This window comes from Exophiala xenobiotica (assembly GCF_000835505.1).
Source record: "Exophiala xenobiotica strain CBS 118157 unplaced genomic scaffold supercont1.5, whole genome shotgun sequence".
Taxonomy (NCBI): Eukaryota; Fungi; Ascomycota; class Eurotiomycetes; order Chaetothyriales; family Herpotrichiellaceae; genus Exophiala; species Exophiala xenobiotica.
Window position 1 is genome coordinate 1,548,595 of NW_013562490.1, and position 17,494 is coordinate 1,566,088.

At 51.9% G+C, this 17,494-nt stretch overlaps 8 protein-coding genes across 8 annotated transcripts; 5 read left to right on the forward strand and 3 right to left on the reverse strand.

The window, feature by feature from the left end:
* Positions 1-499: 499 nt before the first annotated feature.
* On the forward strand, positions 500-1,358 carry PV05_08317 (uncharacterized protein; the record flags this gene model as incomplete). Its single annotated transcript, XM_013457822.1, has 2 exons — positions 500-599; positions 655-1,358. 2 exons carry the CDS (start codon positions 500-502, stop codon positions 1,356-1,358), a joined length of 804 nt encoding a protein of 267 aa, XP_013313276.1.
* A 346-nt stretch (positions 1,359-1,704) lies between these two features.
* Positions 1,705-4,196, forward strand: PV05_08318 (uncharacterized protein). The gene has a single exon (XM_013457823.1). The coding sequence runs from the start codon at positions 1,891-1,893 to the stop codon at positions 3,259-3,261; it is 1,371 nt and encodes a 456-aa protein (XP_013313277.1). The 5' UTR covers positions 1,705-1,890; the 3' UTR covers positions 3,262-4,196.
* A 230-nt stretch (positions 4,197-4,426) lies between these two features.
* PV05_08319 (uncharacterized protein) lies at positions 4,427-6,129 on the reverse strand. Its single transcript, XM_013457824.1, has 2 exons — positions 5,748-6,129; positions 4,427-5,691 (listed from the first exon to the last, which is right to left on the reverse strand). Exons 1-2 carry the CDS (start codon positions 5,934-5,936, stop codon positions 4,633-4,635), a joined length of 1,248 nt encoding a protein of 415 aa, XP_013313278.1. The 5' UTR covers positions 5,937-6,129; the 3' UTR covers positions 4,427-4,632.
* Positions 6,130-6,797: 668 nt separating this feature from the next.
* On the forward strand, positions 6,798-7,205 carry PV05_08320 (uncharacterized protein; the record flags this gene model as incomplete). The annotated part of the gene is made up of 1 exon (XM_013457825.1): positions 6,798-7,205. The coding sequence occupies one exon, from the start codon at positions 6,798-6,800 to the stop codon at positions 7,203-7,205; it is 408 nt and encodes a 135-aa protein (XP_013313279.1).
* Positions 7,206-7,731: 526 nt separating this feature from the next.
* On the forward strand, positions 7,732-8,166 carry PV05_08321 (uncharacterized protein; the record flags this gene model as incomplete). Its single annotated transcript, XM_013457826.1, has 1 exon — positions 7,732-8,166. The coding sequence occupies one exon, from the start codon at positions 7,732-7,734 to the stop codon at positions 8,164-8,166; it is 435 nt and encodes a 144-aa protein (XP_013313280.1).
* Positions 8,167-8,683: 517 nt separating this feature from the next.
* Positions 8,684-10,925, reverse strand: PV05_08322 (uncharacterized protein). The gene is made up of 2 exons (XM_013457827.1): positions 10,658-10,925; positions 8,684-10,590 (listed from the first exon to the last, which is right to left on the reverse strand). Exons 1-2 carry the CDS (start codon positions 10,920-10,922, stop codon positions 8,735-8,737), a joined length of 2,121 nt encoding a protein of 706 aa, XP_013313281.1. The 5' UTR covers positions 10,923-10,925; the 3' UTR covers positions 8,684-8,734.
* A 637-nt stretch (positions 10,926-11,562) lies between these two features.
* On the forward strand, positions 11,563-15,061 carry PV05_08323 (uncharacterized protein). The gene is made up of 5 exons (XM_013457828.1): positions 11,563-12,982; positions 13,081-13,307; positions 13,365-14,344; positions 14,405-14,636; positions 14,698-15,061. Exons 1-5 carry the CDS (start codon positions 12,961-12,963, stop codon positions 14,917-14,919), a joined length of 1,683 nt encoding a protein of 560 aa, XP_013313282.1. The 5' UTR covers positions 11,563-12,960; the 3' UTR covers positions 14,920-15,061.
* On the reverse strand, positions 14,006-17,453 carry PV05_08324 (uncharacterized protein). Its single transcript, XM_013457829.1, has one exon. The coding sequence runs from the start codon at positions 17,428-17,430 to the stop codon at positions 15,196-15,198; it is 2,235 nt and encodes a 744-aa protein (XP_013313283.1). The 5' UTR covers positions 17,431-17,453; the 3' UTR covers positions 14,006-15,195.
* Positions 17,454-17,494: the final 41 nt, after the last annotated feature.

Here is a 17,494-nt window from a genome sequence, read left to right on the forward strand (position 1 = left end):
CGTCAGGAATAGGCATTTCGTAGGCTAGCAAGGGATGTGCTCTTGTCGAATAAAACTTGGCTTGCTTCATTGAGGGGAGGAGAAAGTAGTGGAGGTCCAGAGCGTGTTCGCGTATTCTTGTGGATACCAGAGCGTATACGGCTGTTTCTGCAATGTATTTCTGAAGCTCATTCCTGGAGCGTGTTCCCCCAGCGTATTCGCGACTACGGCGCCTCCATGTTCATAACGTCTGGCTCAGCCTTCCTCGCAAATTTTGATTCCACAGTTCACGTCGCAAGATTCGACCTGAATAGTGTCTTGTAGGAGGCTGAATACACCCTATCAAAAGTTCTTCGTATCACATTGCCCTGATTTCAAATAACGTGCTCATACTCGCCCATCGGTGAATCTACTTAAAGATCTCTTGTCTCGACTCGAGGTCATTATCATATACCTATGTAGACATATGGTGTATAGTACACTGCGATACCCTTGATATTACGCTTGCTGAGTTGAAATCATGAAGGCGCGCCTGCTTACCATAATTGCCTTTGCAATCCCATGCCTTGCATTCCCTGCGCCCTCTGGTCATGATTTCCTTGCCGCGGGGCCTTTCGATAGTAAGTTTTGTCATGGAGGCCGGGAACAGGAAGCTGATCACCTACAATCCTGCAGGTCGTTCGCCATGCCCTGGCCTAAATGCTCTGGCAAACCATGGCTTTCTCCCGCACGACGGCAAGGACCTTGATTACGACATGATCAATCAAGCTGCACAAGACGCATACGGCTTCGAGGATGGCTTTTACAAGACGGCTGTCGACATGGTGTTCGAGTTTAATATCTCCACTACAAGTCAACCTAGCGAGACTTTCAACCTTCTCGACCTAGCTAGGCACGACACGATTGAAGCTGATGGCTCAATCACCCGCAACGATATCTACTTCGGGGATGATGTTCACTTTGATGCTACCGTTTTCGCCCCTGTCGCCAACGACCTTGGGTTGAGTGATTACAGCTCTTCTGACCAATTCGTCACGATAGAGACAGCAGCCAAGGCCACGGAGAATCGCTATAACCTTGCAATGACAGTCAACCCAGAATTCAACGCTTCTACGCACCAGCATGAGACTGAATACGGGACTACAGCGCTCTATCTTCTGACCGTATGGGACGCTGATCAGAACGCTGCACCCAAGCCATGGGTCAAAGCACTGCTAGGTAACTTGGCCTCTTTTGAACCCAAGAGATCTCACAGAGGATTAGATACTAACATATGGCAGGGGAGGATCGAATTGCATATACAGAGGGATATACGAAAGGGCAAATGGTCAAGACTGGCGTCCAGCTTCAAAATCTTACTACAGCTGTACGAGCAGTAGTTGGATGGACACCTTGAAGAGTGAGTTGGGACGACCTCAACAAGCATAGAAATAATAGAATTGTAATACGGAGGGCTATCAACGACAGTGTTGCAGGGCCGAGTGCGAACATAAAGGTCGCGCTTGGCTAAGTTGCTTATCCGGGCAACTGCCTTAAGAGTACGGAGTACTCCGTAACTTGCATGTGCAAGCGTGACACGTGCGAGCAGGGGGTGAGTTGTGTACAGGGCGGCATCACCTTCGTCCTAAAGGGGGGTGAGTTGGATATCGAATTACCTTCTCTTGGCGAAATCAAAATGGGTTTAGTTCCGACATCCTCACAATCCTTGTTGATCACGAACGTCAACGACAGATAGGCAATCCGAAGTCGACAGCACTTTTTCGTACCACTGTGAAGCTTGTATGGTACAGGCACCGGCCTTAGAGTCTGTCCATCATTCATGTCGACATGGGAACTGGAAAATCCCAGCCTCGCGTAACCTGAATCTCCCAATGGTGTACGATACTGTAACACCCTGTCTCAACCACCGCCATGATAAACCTCGGTCTCCAACGCATCAGTGCTCTCCTCAACCCGCTGTTCACCACATACCCCAATACTCTGCCGTGGAAAGCAATTCACATCGCCGGCACCAACGGTAAAGGCAGCGTCGCCTCACTCGTTTCAACTTTCCTGTCCAACTCAGGCTACAGTGTCGGTCGTTTCACTTCTCCCCATCTGATCGACCGATGGGACTGTATCACGTTGAACCAGCGTGTCGTCGAACGCGACCGCTTCCTCGCTGCCGAGGCTAAAGTTAGAGAGCGCAGCGCGAGGGACAACGTCGGTGCTTCCGAATTCGAGGTCCTCACGGCCACCGCGTTCGAATTGTTCACGGACGAAAAGGTAGATGTAGCCGTCGTTGAATGCGGTCTTGGCGGACGACTGGACGCCACTAATATCCTAAGACAGGGAGATGTGTTGGTCAGTGTACTGGCCAAGGTCGGCCTGGATCATACGGAGTTCCTGGGCGATACGATTGAGAAAGTGGCCAGGGAGAAAACCGGAATTTTTAAAGCTGGGGTGCCGGTCGTTGTGGATGGGAGTAATGCACCAGAAGTCCTGGACGTGGTGCGGCAGCGGATGGCCGCGTTGGGAAGCAGCGAGGGCGCATTCGTGCTCGATGAACAGCAGAGCAGTGTGCTTCTCAGCAAAAGCGTTGCGAGACTGGGGCTGGCAAAACATCAAGAGCAGAACTTACGGACGGCGTGGACGGCTTATTATCTCGCTGAGCAGCGTATGGCAGATGTGAGGTCACGGGAGGGAACGAAACCCGGAATTGACTCGATGCATAATATCAACAGGACAGAACAGAAGATATCAGAGTTGATACGCCTGGCACAAGCTTCGTTGCGTGGACGACTTGAGTGGCTCACGCTCCCTCCTCATTTTCTCCCACCAGAACTCGACGACAGGCAAACGCAAGCCAAGGTTCTCCTCGACGGCGCACACAATCCTCAATCAGCATATGCGCTGGCGTCATATGTTGACACCAATGTACGCGGCACATCTGGCCACATGACGTGGGTCATTGCAGTCAAGAATGACAAAGAAGTCCGGACAATCCTGTCAATTCTACTGAGACCGCAGGACAATGTCGTCACCTGCTCATTTGGACAAGTCGACGGGATGCCATGGGTGAAGAGCATGGATGCTGTCGCGCTCGCAGAGATTGTCAGAGAGTCTTCTCCTACGACTGGCATTGTGGAAGCTGCTGAGAGTGGGAGTGTGAAAGCAGCCATAACGAGGGCAGTCAGGATTGCCGGACAAGGTCCGATCTGTGTCGCGGGGAGTTTGTACCTCGTGGGCGACGTCTTGCGGTTGATGAAAAACGCGGAGGAAGCAGCAGAAGAGGGACCTTGATCGAGCGATTGGTCCGTCCGCTCAGCCTTGTCGACTATTAACCAATTGCAACTGCGACTTAGAGGACCAACGGACAATCAGCCTTTGAAAACCTCACGCATTTGGGTAGGATCAAGCGACTTCACTGCACATCAAGGTCGTCCCAGCTCGTGTTACGCGAATGCAGCTCTGTTGAGTCTCGGTAGCTACCGCACAGCACTGTAGGCTCAGGGCTACTTACACCAACCATGCACGGTGGACGCCTTCTCAGCCTCGGGCGCCTGCAGCCCGCAGTACAAACCTTGTGCGTCGCAGCCGGGATCGACCTGCCTATCCACAGGGGCAGTGGCAGGTATCGGCTTCAGATGCGGGCTGGGAGGTCTCATGCTAGCAGCTTTAGGTTTCCTCGCTTGGTGCAGGCTGGAAATAGTTCTGCGCAGAGCCATAATCGATGACAACACCGAAAGGGATTCGGGCGTTCAGGGGGATTGTCCGTCTGGGCTTCTCCATGTCTGTAAACTTGGCAAAGTCTTCTTCTTTGAAGTTAGGCGATAGCTTCTCGAGGCAAAAGAAGAGGCAGCCTGGCGGTTTCTTTGATTCTTGAACTCGCTAGGGTTGCTGTATGTGATGAATATTTTGGGCTGAGGACTCGGCGTCATATCTGTACAGTCGTGGTCCAATTAGTCCCTCCAAGTCGGATCGAAGGCAATTGTGAGTAAGAGGGTCATAGTCCATAGAGGGTGTGGACAGACAAGTGGCGTTATCAAAGAATCTGTCATGGTCACCCAGGTCTGCTCTTACAACAAGAATAGAGTCAGACGCTGACTTCGATTGAGCGCTCCAAGAAGCGAGACTCAGCACAGTAGATCATGTTGCAACGCAGGAATATGGGAGAGGCTGATTTTCAAAGGTCCGATCTTGATTATGTCAGCGCCAAGCGAGCTCCGTACATGGCGGCTCGTCTTCACCTTGGTGGTTCAGAAGGCTTGCTTCAGGTTGAAATGGCGGAAACATGTCTACGGCTCAGGTCTGCTCAAATAGGTTATGTCTCATGGTGAATACCTCAGGTAAATTGTAATGGTGTGAAAGCTCTCTGCCGCAAGCTGTTCGAGATTCTACGGTTGACCACAAGACCTAAGCTCTAAGTCGAGGATCGGTTTGCTTTCGTACTTCACAGCTTTGATATGATAGACCAAATTGGAGTCTACCAAGCAGTTGATGCTGGCATTGTGATGACTATTTTGAATAGAATGCCGTTATTCTTGCTCGTTTGCCTTTTTTATTAGGGCTGCCATGCTATGCCCCTATTAAAAGATCTCTTGATCTTCAGCATGGTAGATTCTCCCCGTTGTGAAATTGACCATAGTCTTGTCTATTCCCAGCCCGTGATCATCAAGGCTCTGCCCATCTCCTCTCACGAAGAGGCATCTCGGCCTTTTCTGTGGCTCGGCTGCCGCTTTCTTCTGCTCTCCATCCAAAATATTCCCCAAGGCGAACTTCTGCATACGAGGCATAATCAAAATTGATCTGCGAGATCGTAGCTTGGATCAAAGCCCAGACGCCCCAGTAAAAGCCGGGCATGCCGCGGTATCTATCAACTTCGGCAGTCAAGACGTCAAGCATGTCGTTTGACACAGTGTTGTCGCTGTGGGCTTTGTACGATTCGAGATACTCTTGCAGGAATTGACGCCGGATGGATTTGGTAGGCAACATGTTATAATCACAATCATAACCGCCCCATTCGGCGAAATGGTTGGCGATGTCGAAAGCTGCCGGGCATGGTACTGCATACTCGTAGTCGATGATGAACACCTCGAGGTCGTCGTTGGCGGCACTACTGGAGCCCTTGGGCAGCATGATAACATTGGCACTCAGCAGATCGCAGTGTCCGAGAACGAGTCCATGCATCCCTGGACCTTGTTCAGTGTGCAGATCCTTGATTGATCGATCTAGTTCCTGCTGAAGCAACTCTCTGCGGGCCTTTTGCTTTGGGGAGTCGTTCGGCAGAGCATGAATCCACTTTTGCATTACTGACCAAATATTGGGCTGGGGCAATCTGGAAGCAACATCTCCGTTGGGCTGACGAAGCTCAGTGGTAATGCCATTCTCTTTACGACCATTGACCGCATTGCGAGCATCCTCCAACTCACTGACCGGTAACTGCGCATGCCACTTTCCCAATTTTCTAGCCACAGCCCGCCAGACTGGCTCCTGGACGAGGTCCTGAGGAGTACAGACTTGACCGGGGATGTATCTGTAGAGCAGGCCATTCTTGAATCTTGCCAACAGAGGGGGCGCTAGCCCACGCTCCGCGCACAAAGCATGTGTTTTCGCTTCACGGTCCCGGTCGATGAGGATGTCAGTATTGTTACCATAGGCACGCAGGAGGATGGAGTCTTGGTCAATTTGACTCTGAGATTGGCCTGGGACGTGTTTCGCCAGTTTGAGCAGCTTTGTTCCGAGGTCAGTCTCGAGCACGTGCCTTGAAGAAGCTGCGGAATGCATACAGTGTTTGTGATACCCTCTGTAAACCTCACGATTTCCATGTTGCCCGGGCCCTCTCGCCATTTGGGCTGGATCCTGTAGGCTAACGTGAAAGCAGACTGCTCGATATCGTTGCTATCAAAGGCGAGGTCAACGTATTGCAGTTGGGGGGTATGTCCATTCGCAGGACTAGCATGGAGATGTGTCCCCATGGCTGATCATCACCCGCAGGCGAACACAGGGTGCGGAATTTGAGGAGGGTAGAAACTTCAGGCTGAGCAGAGTCCAACTCGGTACTGTCGTAGCACAGAATGCCAATAGCGGTTGCAGAGGTGAATAAAGGAAAGAAGAGAGAGAATACTGGGTATGGATTCGAGCTTCACATGGCATGAGAATCGAACTGCCTTGTTTGCAGAAGTTGGAGAAAGCGGCAACTCGGGATGGTAGCCACTGTTGGTGGGTGAATGAGGACAGTGTGGACAGTGTGGACAATGAGACAGGTGTCTCGGCAGTGGGTTTGTGGGTGCCTGAGCGTGAATCCTTAGGCTTAGTGCAGCCGTGTTAAGCTTATTACAGCGGCCGCGGCAGAGGAATTTCTGGGCATGTCATTCACGCCCAGTCATAACCTTCACACCCTTCACACCCCGCGGTCTCCTTCTTTCCTTCTCCCATCTGCAACCAACCATCTCATCCTTCCACCCTCCTCTTCATTGCCCTGAAAACGGCATGTCCCACGGAAATGAGAAGACTTCTAGAATTTGCATACGGAGTGCCTGGTTTGCCTTCTGCTCGGGCACATGCTCATGCTGCCTTTGAGCCGCTTGACGATGTTTGGGCGAGTTTCGAGTTCCATCACGCCCCGCGTGCAAGGCTGCAACATGCCGAGCATGGGTGCTCATGGGAAGCTAACTACTTGCAACAGTTACAGCAAGCGAAAGCTGCTGGCTTTTGAAACGCCCTAGCCCATGGCGGCCCCCTGTCGAGCATAGATTATGACCGAGTAGCACCCAAGCCCACTGACTGCAGACTCAACATCCTCACGTCAACTTCGATTCGGTGCTCACCTTTGCAAAATGCCTGAGCTCCCCAACGAGATCCTTCAGACGATAGTGCGTCATCTCGAAAGCCTCCGAGATGTCAAGAACGTCCGCCTTGCGAACAAAACATTCGCCATGATGGCCGAGCCAATCCTGTTCTACCGCGTGGAATTGGTTCCATACGTGGATTGTCTCGAAGGCTTTGCGCAGACGATGGAAAACAATCCAACAATCGCACGGCATGTAAGGATTCTTCTTTACGAGGTTTCCATGAGATATAACACGGATTTCAGCGTGGGATCTGAACACGCGACCGGGCAAGCCGCCGCCTTCAACCGGCACCTCGAAGACAACTCGCTTCATTATCATGAGCAGGCCACAGAGGTCATGTTGTTCTCACGCGTGCAATCACTACCCGGGTTGACTGACATCTATCGACCTTAATGGAGTATCTGACTCCCTTCCAGCCGCATTTCAAGGCTATTTCGAACGTTTCTGCATAGGCACGAATACTGCTAATCTTGCCAGCCTTGACGAATACTCGCACTTGGCCTTGAGGTCAAGGGACTTCTCAGCGCCCAAGGTCGCCCTCTTTGCCGTAGCATTGGCCTCTGAATCATCTATCACCAGTTTTCGGGTAGAAGTTTTTGACCCTGATAAGTTTTGGTTAGGGTGCAAGAAAGGACTGCCAAATGGTGCGGTCGGTGTTTAGCAAGCTGAAAGATATTCGCATCGGGTGTACCTTTGGGCATCTAGATTCAACGCATACAGCTCGCCGAGCGTTAGCCAACCTTGTTGCATCTGCTGCAGACCTTGAGATACTGCAGCTGAACCTCACTGATTATCCCTTTCAACCCCCGGAAGACAATGGACCTGAAACCTCTTGCTGTGTGAGCTTGTCCGCCTTCCAGACTACAGTCTGCGCGACGACCCAACGTTTTCTTCCCTTGAGTATTTGGAGTTGGGGTGCATGGCCTGTCAGGCAATCGAACTCTCTGCTCTGATCTCCAATCACAGGCATACTCTGCGACGACTGGTGCTTAGAAACCTACTTTTGGTCGAAGCCCATCAACGAAACTCTCCAGCGTGCTGGGTCCATACCTTCGAAGAGATTCGATCTTACCACATTCCCCATGTCAAGCTTGCGGGTTCCTTCGCAAATCCGACGAACCAGCAATGGGCTGTTCGTGGAGCCACTGAAGATCCGACATGCCTTCTCAGCAGAGTCCAAGCCTGGCTAGTGGGAGAGGGCGAAGAGGTTTGTCCCATCGAACGTGCTGCCGTACGGCTCGATTCGAGTGGAAGGGAGATTGTGCCGTTGGCAGGGGACCGTCCTGTAGGCGACACGTCGTTCTGCTTAGACATGAGCCCGGCCCCTTCCGAAGACTTGGATGGCGAAGATTGATGATTCCAACAGCAGCGCTGATGATGCAGACAATGTGTTCTTTGGGGATCCCTTCATTGACGACGACGAAGAAGGAGAAGGTTGGGATGATGACCTTCAGTCGCCCGAGCTCTCGTCCGACGATGAGCACTACGTTGCCTTTCGGCAGGGCATGACCTATGCCTAGTCATAGGACGAAAGATTCCTCTGCCTTGGTCTCCCATGACCATGCTCGTAGTGTGGGTCTTTTGGTGCTTGCGCGACGTCGCACGGATCAAGTTACTATGGCATTGAGGCAATGGTCCAGCCGCTTCTACCTCTTTACCAGATTTACAATGACTGTTCTTCGCTTATATATAATCAGTCGATATTCCCGCATTTGTGGGTGCATATTGCTACAGTGCAGGTCGGGGGAATGTGCTTCATCTATACCTATTATACATGTGATTGGCGTTTGTTGGATCCGGGTGAAATTGGCCAACGTTGCTTACAGGATACCATATGAGCAGGGAAGAGAGGATATTGAGCTACATTGCCATGACGGGGGCCTTTTGGGGCAATAGCAATACTCATAGTCATCGATGTTCATCTACTTTTTCGACTTCTTGTCTTTTGGAGCCTTCTTTTCCTTTTCCTTCGCCTTTCCCTCTGCTCTGCCTGGTTCATTTTGCTTGCCCTTCTTGCCCTTTTCCACCTTCGCAGCAGTATCCTCGGCTTTCACACCTCCGATCTTCTCCAGAATGATCATCGCGCCGTGGTTGTCCTTGTTCAAAGACGAAGCATTCTTCTTCAACAGCCCTAGCAATTCGTCCTTATGGCCGAAATTTTCGGCTTCCAGCATCGCGAGCACAACAAACGAATTCGGCCCATTCGCCCAGCTAACGATTGGATCCACCTTGTTTTCTCCGTGTCTGAGCTGCGTGTATAGTATATCGCCAAAGTTCAACGGTGGATCAACAAGGACGACCTTCTTGGCATCCTTATCGAATCGGCCACCTTGAACCAACGACTTCAGCATCCGTCCCACGGCCGGCGTCGCGAGAACCTGCATTGTTTCGTCCGACTCAGACTCATCACCTCCCGCTACCAATTCAGCAACAGCCTGTAGCGCGGCGTCTTTTTTCCCGACCGCGCCAAACAGCGTCTCCGCGACGAACTGACATCCAAGCTGGGACCGAGCGAGGAACTTGATCTGTGAAGCAATCAAATCCAGCAACGGTTGGGACAGAGCCTCCAGCAGTTCCACACGTCTCGTCTCAGGATCCTTTTTCGAAGTACTCGCGCGGACTTCGCGAACCTCCTTGATAATCGCCGCGGTATCTGTATCCGCAGGGACCAGCCACTTCGGCGGCTCCGGCGACATCAGGTACAGCAATGGAATCCTAGAAGTCAAATGCTCAATTTGAGCCATGAGTTCCTGCTCCCGCGCCTCTTGGTCCAGATCTTTGCTGAGTAGTTCAGGGAAGATAGCCTTGGCAGTCATCACCGTGTCATCTATCACCTCGTACGCGGTCAGCAGGACTACGTGTCCGTATACATCGCTCGCGAGGAGCTTGATATGCATCTTGAAGAATTTGAGTATCGTTCGACGGGCCTTGGAATTCCCATGTGCAAGCGCCAGACAGGCGAGTCTAGATCCGGACCTTGTGAAGGCAAGGTTCTTGAAGCAATCGCCCTCCTCGTCGTCACGGAGCATGTCGAGGTACTCGGTCTGCTCGGGACTGCCCGGCTTGACGTTCAAAAAATACTGCAGCATTGCATCGTGGAGCATGGTAAAGCCTGTCGTCTTCTTCTGCACGAGCTGGTTCGTCATTTCTTTGAGATGTTGCATGATCGGGCCGCGCTTTTCGGGGTTCTGGTTCAATATCACAGACAAATCTGCGGTTACTTCCTCTTCGGGTGTTCCTTTATTTTGAGAGAAGAAGACAAATTCCGGGCCATACCATTCCCTCAACAGAACGGCTTTCTGATTCTTCGTCGCAAGGGTCCGATAGATATCGTCGACTATCCAGCTGGCCTCGGGATGCCGAATCAGCCTTTTCACGTGGCCATAGAACTCTTGCACGACGGCGTCGCGACTCTCATTGTCGCCAACGACCATTTTGGCAATCAGAAACTTGGCGTACTTTGACTCGGCGAGCTCGCGATAACTCCCGCTCAATTCTTGCGTGATTTGTTTCCGTTGTGCCGGTGTGGCGTATTTCAATGCGCATTGTATGACCCGGACAGAGTCGTGCTTGAACACAAACTCCTTCACCCGACCCGTTATGATGGCGAATAGTTCTTTGACCAGTTCGTCGCGCTCGGCTTTGGGAACGTGCGATTTGCGCCGCAGTTTCTCCCAGATCTTCTTGCTCCGGGCGATGGAGTCGGCGTTCGGTTTGGCTGCTTTCCGGTCTTGTGCTAGGGCTCGTTGTTTGGCGTGTGCTTCGCGAGATGTACTTCCTAAAATGAGAGGAGACGGGTAAGTACAGAAGAATTTACTTCGGAGAAACGCAAGAGGTGGACGTACCACTTAGGAATGAATCTTGATTGTTCGAACCGTTAGCTTTGTGTGAACCGTAGTCCACTTTTGGCTTCTTCGTGAACGCTGCTTTGCCTTCGGACACAGGTTCCTCGAGTCCTTCGTCGAATGCAACGAAGTCTTCCTCTTGGCCTGCAGCATTCTCGGACTCGAACTTGGGCTTTTTGGGCCCTTCTTTGCTGGACTTAACCTTTTTTGAGGCTTGTGTGTCAACATTCTCTCTAGGACGTTTTGTGCCCGCCATTTTGGACATGATCTCTATTGGGATGAAGTTGCAGTTTTGCGGAGAGAATCTCAAAATGTACGAAACATTTTTTTTGGAGCCGAAGAGCAAACCTGACAAATCTAACAAACACAACAAACATAACAAAGTTGGCCAAAATCTCGCCGCGGATTTGGCGGCAAACGTGCCGCTTTCAGAGCCACCTCCACGTGAGCCCTTCTGCTTTCACCTCTACTTGTGTTGTGACCATTCCAAGGCTAAAGCACCATTGAGGTTCGGCGTGTGCGGGGATCGGGCAGTGGTTAGATGCTTCTGAGCAGCTGCCCAAAGCCCAGCACCAGTGTCCATGCCGGAGGGTATGCTTCGGCACTAGGGCTAGAACAACACGTCCCCCCAAGTCACGGCCTGTTTTTTTGGGAGTGCTTCCCACAGCTGAAGGGCTTTGCAAAGCTTTTTGCGGTGATTACTGCATGGGGCAAGGTCCCGAAGGTCCAAGGTTCACGCCCCGAGGGAAAATGTTGGGGTAGCGACTAAGCAACGCTCTTACTGCTTTTACGAGTGTTGTGATCTCCCCTTGGAGAACAGATAACAGAGACGAATTCAAGCCTCAATTTACCTTAAGGCCATTGGAAGGCAGGTATGTTTTCGATACATGCAAACGAAGATCTAGCTGCGACTGGGAATTGGTGCTTTACCAACCCTGGTAGTTCAGTAGGTTCGTCTACTGCCTAAGAGCTGGTGTCGCCCCGTCCGGAGTTGTTGTCTGAAGTGTGCGCAGTCCGGGATCGATCATGAGAAGTGTTACCACGACCACTGGGGAAACCATGCTTCTCCCTCCTTTTCTGATGTGGCGGAGGCTGCAAAGGGGCGACCTTCTCAACCTGAGACCGAAGGCGCCAATGTTGGGGAAGGGAAGCAGCACCTGATTGTCGGAGAAAGAGGCATTCTTAAAAGCGCAAGGAGAAGCCGATGTCTCAACAACCAAACCTCTTTCTCTGTTGATTCGCCCATCTTCCATTACAAGTCGAAGTCTTTCGGCAAGGATTACGAGGCAGTCATGAGCACTGACAGAGGTCGAACGCCTCCTCGCATCATGTTTGCCACACCTTTGGGTTCTTTCCATGCTGGCACACAGAGCATTCCATGAGTCTGGACAGTTCCACAAGTCGTAGTGGGAGATTTCCGTCAATATCGAACGGCAGCAATAGAAAGTCTATTGCTACGCATCCGGTGGGTCGACTTCAAACTTTCACGCCTCCTATATCCCAATCCTCGCCCAACCCTTGCAGAGCCATCCTCCACTGCGAACTATAATGTGGGACCTTGTCTGGTCGCAGAAGATGAACACGAAGACTCTGGCAAGATCTGAGAAAAGAGGTGAAATCCATGTCGCAGCATAATTAACTGCCGAAATCCCAGATACGAGGTCGTTTAGCGGCATGGGTCATGTCCGCTGGACGCTCACCCGCACGTGGATCATGGTTGGGAATTCATCGCTGCCACATGATGCCACCATCACCAACCATCCCAATGTCTTCCCCGGATTTCTCCAACAACGGTATCGACCCCGCGCTCTTGGATGTGCCCGGACTTGCGAAGCACCACTAGCTGACCCGTGCAGACCCCAGATTGGGGACGGTGGCTTGAACTAGGAGCATCCCCCGATGTCTTAGACGTCAGACAAGGCTCACAAGCTTTCCTGGGCTTCATGTTATTGACTGTAGGACATGGTGAGAAACCATGACTCCAAATCTGTGCTTGGAATCATAGTCTTCTGCGCCAATGAGCTCTGTGGAGATATGGGGTCAGGCCTGAAGATGGGGAATCCTTGCCCAAGTGCCTCGCCTCGATCGCGGCGGCTTCATCAATCAGGTTTGGGTGGTAGTAGCGAGATGCGATGCCTGTCGATGTACTTAAACTTAGCCTCGCGTCCTCGCCTGTGACCACAGACTCCGATTTCAAACAACACCTACAACCCTGCTCGGACTCCTCCTGTCGCCAGACTTCCGGTTGGTCTTCTCGACCTTTTTGAAATCAAACCAAATACTCTACTCAGAGTTAGGTCAACATGGGTCTTGGTGTCTTGGAAGGTCTGTCGCTACCCGTCATTGATGCCCAAACCCCCTTTCAAGCTGACCGGTGGCGCCTCTCGTGTCGAATACTCGCATACTGACGTTTGCTTCCCCAGACCACAAACTTTCGCACGTGCCTGGGACGGTCCTCTTGAACGATGAAGCTGCCCACTCCGAGTCACAGACCGGAAACCTCAAGCATGGAACGGGCAAGAACTCGCACATTGTGCTCTCTCCCCAACCCAGCGACGACCCAAACGATCCGCTCAATTGGTCACTCCTGAAGAAAGAGTCCATCGTATGGATTCTCGCTTTCGGATCCATGCTGTGTGCAGCCACCAACGTAAGTCGCTTCGGCCTTGCCTTCGACGAATGTTATCGCGTCTGACTGTCACCCCAGGGACCGTTCCTGAATGCCTCTTACTTCGCCATCGCGCAACAGATCAACAAAGACCTCACCACCACCGTCCTGGTCTCCGGTTACAATATCCTTGCGATTGCCTGCATCGGACCCTTCGTGTGCGCATTCAGCCGCCGATATGGCAAGCGTCCAGTCTTCCTCGTGTCCACGCTTTTTTGCATCGTTGGCACGGCCATCGGTGAAGTCAAAGTCAGTTATGAATATCTTCTTGCGGCGCGCATTGTGCAAGGATTTTCCACCAGCGCATTCGAGTCGCTCATCATCTCGGTTGTTGGAGACCTCTTCTGCGTCCACCAACGTGGCCTGAGGATTGCATCCATCAATTTCGTCCTCAACTCTGCCTCGAGTCTAGCTTCGATCATTTGCGGCCAAGTCTACAACAACCTTGGCCTTCTCTGGCTGTTCCACCTTTTCCAGATCTTCCTGGTCATCCAATTCGTCCTTATGTTTTTCTTCTGCCCCGAAACGACGTATATCCGGGAAACTATCTACGAAACCGACACTCTCCAAACGGAGACGTTTGAGCAAATTGACAAAGCCAACGAAGAACACCGCGAACAGGCCATTGCCGTCAAAGAGCTCGGCGAGCCTGCCGCAGTCGCCGCCGCGGCGAATCAACGCATCCCGAAGAAGAAGACATTTGTCCAGGAATTGAAGGTCTATAATGGTGTCTTTTCCCAGGACAGCATCGTCAAATGGCTCTTTGGTATGATCCTGACGCTCTTTAACCCCGCCGGCTTCTACGTTATCATTGTGTCAGGCTTGCTCTGCGCGTGGTACGTCGGTTCGGCCATCATTCTCGCTGGCATCTTCGCCGGCCCACCCTGGATGTTCAACGCCGCACAGATCGGATATCTCGGAACGGGCCCATTCATTGGCGGTATGATCGGAAGCATTCTTCTCGCAGTCTTCTCCGATCGCGTCATGAAGTGGATGACCATCAGGAATAAGGGGACTTAGTAAGTCAAATTTGGCGAATCCGTACTCGTATGCTCACGGCACTGACCATTTCGCCCTAGTGAACCTGAATTTCGCCTTATTTTTATGTTGCCATGCGCAGTCTTTTCCGGCTTCGGCATGTTCTTCTTCGGGTACACCATGGCTCATGGATCCAATGCCATCTTGTGCGCGTTCTTCCAGGGCATGATGATGGTTGGGGTGATGATCGGCGTGGTTGCCACCATGTCCTATGGCCTCGATGCCTTCCGAAGTCAAAGTAATGAAATCTTTGTCATGAACATGGTATTCAAGGTGAGTACTCGCCTGCACATAACCACGTCACGACCCGAGTTTCTAACCATCCGAACCACAGAACTTTATGTTTTACGGCCTCTCCAACTTCGCCAACAACTGGGTTGCCGCCAAGGGCCCGGAAGAGATCATGTTTACCTTCGGAGGCACTACCTTGGCCATGTGCATTTTCGGCATCCCTGTGTACATCTTTGGCAAGAAGATGCGCAGTTGGTGGACTCGCCACGACCTGTTCATCAAGTTCAACATGCAGACCACGGGACCGGAGACACATTTGGGTTGAAGTAGACTCCCAGTCATAATTTTGAGCAAGGAGGAAGGTTGTAGTCAGATATGTTGTCGCTCATGGTAAAGGACAATGCACCGTGCATGAATGCTTAACAGAAACCCATGTAATTCAGATTAAGACCTCCAATTGAGTATTGATATATCGGTTTGCACTTGTGGATGAGGAAGGCTGTCCCGAGTTTTCCGTTCCTTTCCAGATGCTTCTCCAGTGCTCAGAATTTTTTAGACTTGCACAAATCGAAACCTGATTTCTCCTAGATAGGCTGTTGTTCTAAGCCACTATTTCTATACCGCTGGAATCTTGCGGGACCGCAGTTTCGGCCGCGTTACCAGCTGGATCAGCAGATCCTTCTGAACCGGCTTCTTGGCCAAGATCCCCCTGTTCCCCGGCATTTCGCAGCGGCTGAGCTTGTTGCTGGGGTTGGACAGATCCCTGCCGTCGTTCCGGGTATTGCGATTGAGCAAGAGTATCCGGCGGAGCTGATTGCTGGTCTTGAGCATAGCTCTGCGGTGGCATTGCATGCTGCTGTTGAGCAGGAGTCTGCGGCTGCAAAGTACTCGATTGCTGTCCTGGATTGGAGTATCGACGCTGGTCTTGAGTCTTAGGAACGCCTTGCCGCTGCTCTGGATGCTGACACTGAATTGGAATTTGTGGATGGGGAGAGTTCTGTGTCCGTTCAGGGAGTTGATGTTGACCCGGCATTGGCGGTTGATGGGTAGGTTGTGCTTGTCCCCTGGTGTGGCTTTGCATAGCCATTGGACCCTGAGGAGCATATTCTTGATGCGATCGTGGCTGTGGGGTTAGCGGCTTTGGTTGCAGGCGCCTTGGAGGAGGAGGATCATTTGGGCCGCGTACATTCGGCACAAAGCCATAATATGGGAGGTTCTCGGGCAGCGTAGGGTTAGGAGAAGGCGTGTGAGGCATCGAGCCTGAGCCTGGTTGCTGCACGGGCGTGGGCTGAGTGAAGGGGCCATGTGATGGCAATATCTCTGGGTGAGGCAGACGGGGATCATGCCACTGTCTTGGTGGATAGTGATATTGAGGCGGGAGATAGGGAGGGGTATTATTTGGCCTTGGAGGCTGAGGAGGCGGCAAAGGTGGTGTATTCCAGGTCAGGGGCGCAGCAGCCTTGCTTTTCTCGGCTTCCAAGTCCTTGATCTTCTGCTCCGCTTCGAGTAATCTTGCTTTCAGTGCCTCGAGTTCCGAGGGTGGTTCGGTTGCCGCAGGGGCTCGAAGAGATGGTGAAGAGGTAGTCGTTGAAGCCTCGGCGAGGCCACCTCTATCCTTGCGCTTCTTGTACGGACCCCTCTTCTTGCGGGCCCAAGTAAGCTGCTCACCGGACATGAAGCCAGACATCATGCCTGGAACTTGAGACTGCCTGCTTGGACCGAGCGTAGCCGCTGCACCAACATTATTTTCAGCGCCGTCCGCTCCGTTCGACGGCGGTTCCGATCCCACAGTAGACTCAACTGTATCGCCTACGGACTCTGCTGCAGCTGTTGCGGCTTGTTCAGCAGAACCAAGAAAGTCAAATAGAGGTTGCAAGCTGTCCTCTCGCGTAGATGGTGGTAGGATATTGATTGTTGGCCGAGGTAATGGTTCTGTCGCCAGTTGCTTCCATGAGCGTCCGAGTGGGCGTCCGACTCGGCGTTTTGGACCTTGGACAGGCGGGGGAGTTGGTTGCTTAGGCCTTCCTTTTGGTTTAGGCTTGGGTAACTTTTCCGGATGGAATATCTCCATTAGTTTTCTTCGTTTGCTTCCATTTCGCGGAGGAGGAGCTCTTTCATCGAAGGTTGGATGGAGTGGGATGTGCTTGTAGTGCAACTCGAGGCTCATTTTCGTCAGGGAAAACTTGACCGAGAGCCCTCCCTCGCAATCCCACACCTGCTTCCTGATCTTCACACCCTCTTTCACCCTCGCGCCTTCGTTGGCAGCTCGGCATTTGTTCAACATCGAATCATTGCAGAAATATGAGAATCTGTTCGCTTGGTCCTCTCGACTGAGCCAGTTGTTATGAAAGCTGTAGTGGTACCCATCTGCCTCCATCACAGCCTCAACTAGAGATCTCGCGATTGCTTTCTGAGTGAGCATTTGCTCCCTTGGGTCTTGGATGTTTTGCAGAGCATCAATTACAGTGACGGCAGTCTTGTTGAACAGGCTGTACACGTATGGCGTCCGATCATGTAAGGGTTTATTTCCTTTAGGCTCTCTGACCGGTACTGAGAAGGCAGCAGTGACCGGGAAGGAGAACTCCAGTGTTGTGTGTGCCGGGTCTCCAGTCGGATGAGCCAAATAGTCACGTAGTTGCTGCTCTAAGTCCTCCCTTCTGTTACATCTAAACTGGATAGACTGTCCCAATGGATCCTTCGCCTGTCGACCCCGATGACGCTTTGGTTTGGTCGGTGCAACTTCTCGTTCTCCGGTGTCTTCTTCAGTATCATTGTATGGTGCAGATGGTATATCGGGAGTCGCGTCCGACACCGTGGACAAGTCCGGTTCTTCCATCTCGTGATGAACGGAGTTAGATCGTAGTATTGGGAATAGAGTCACATCGCAAGTTTTGTTTTGT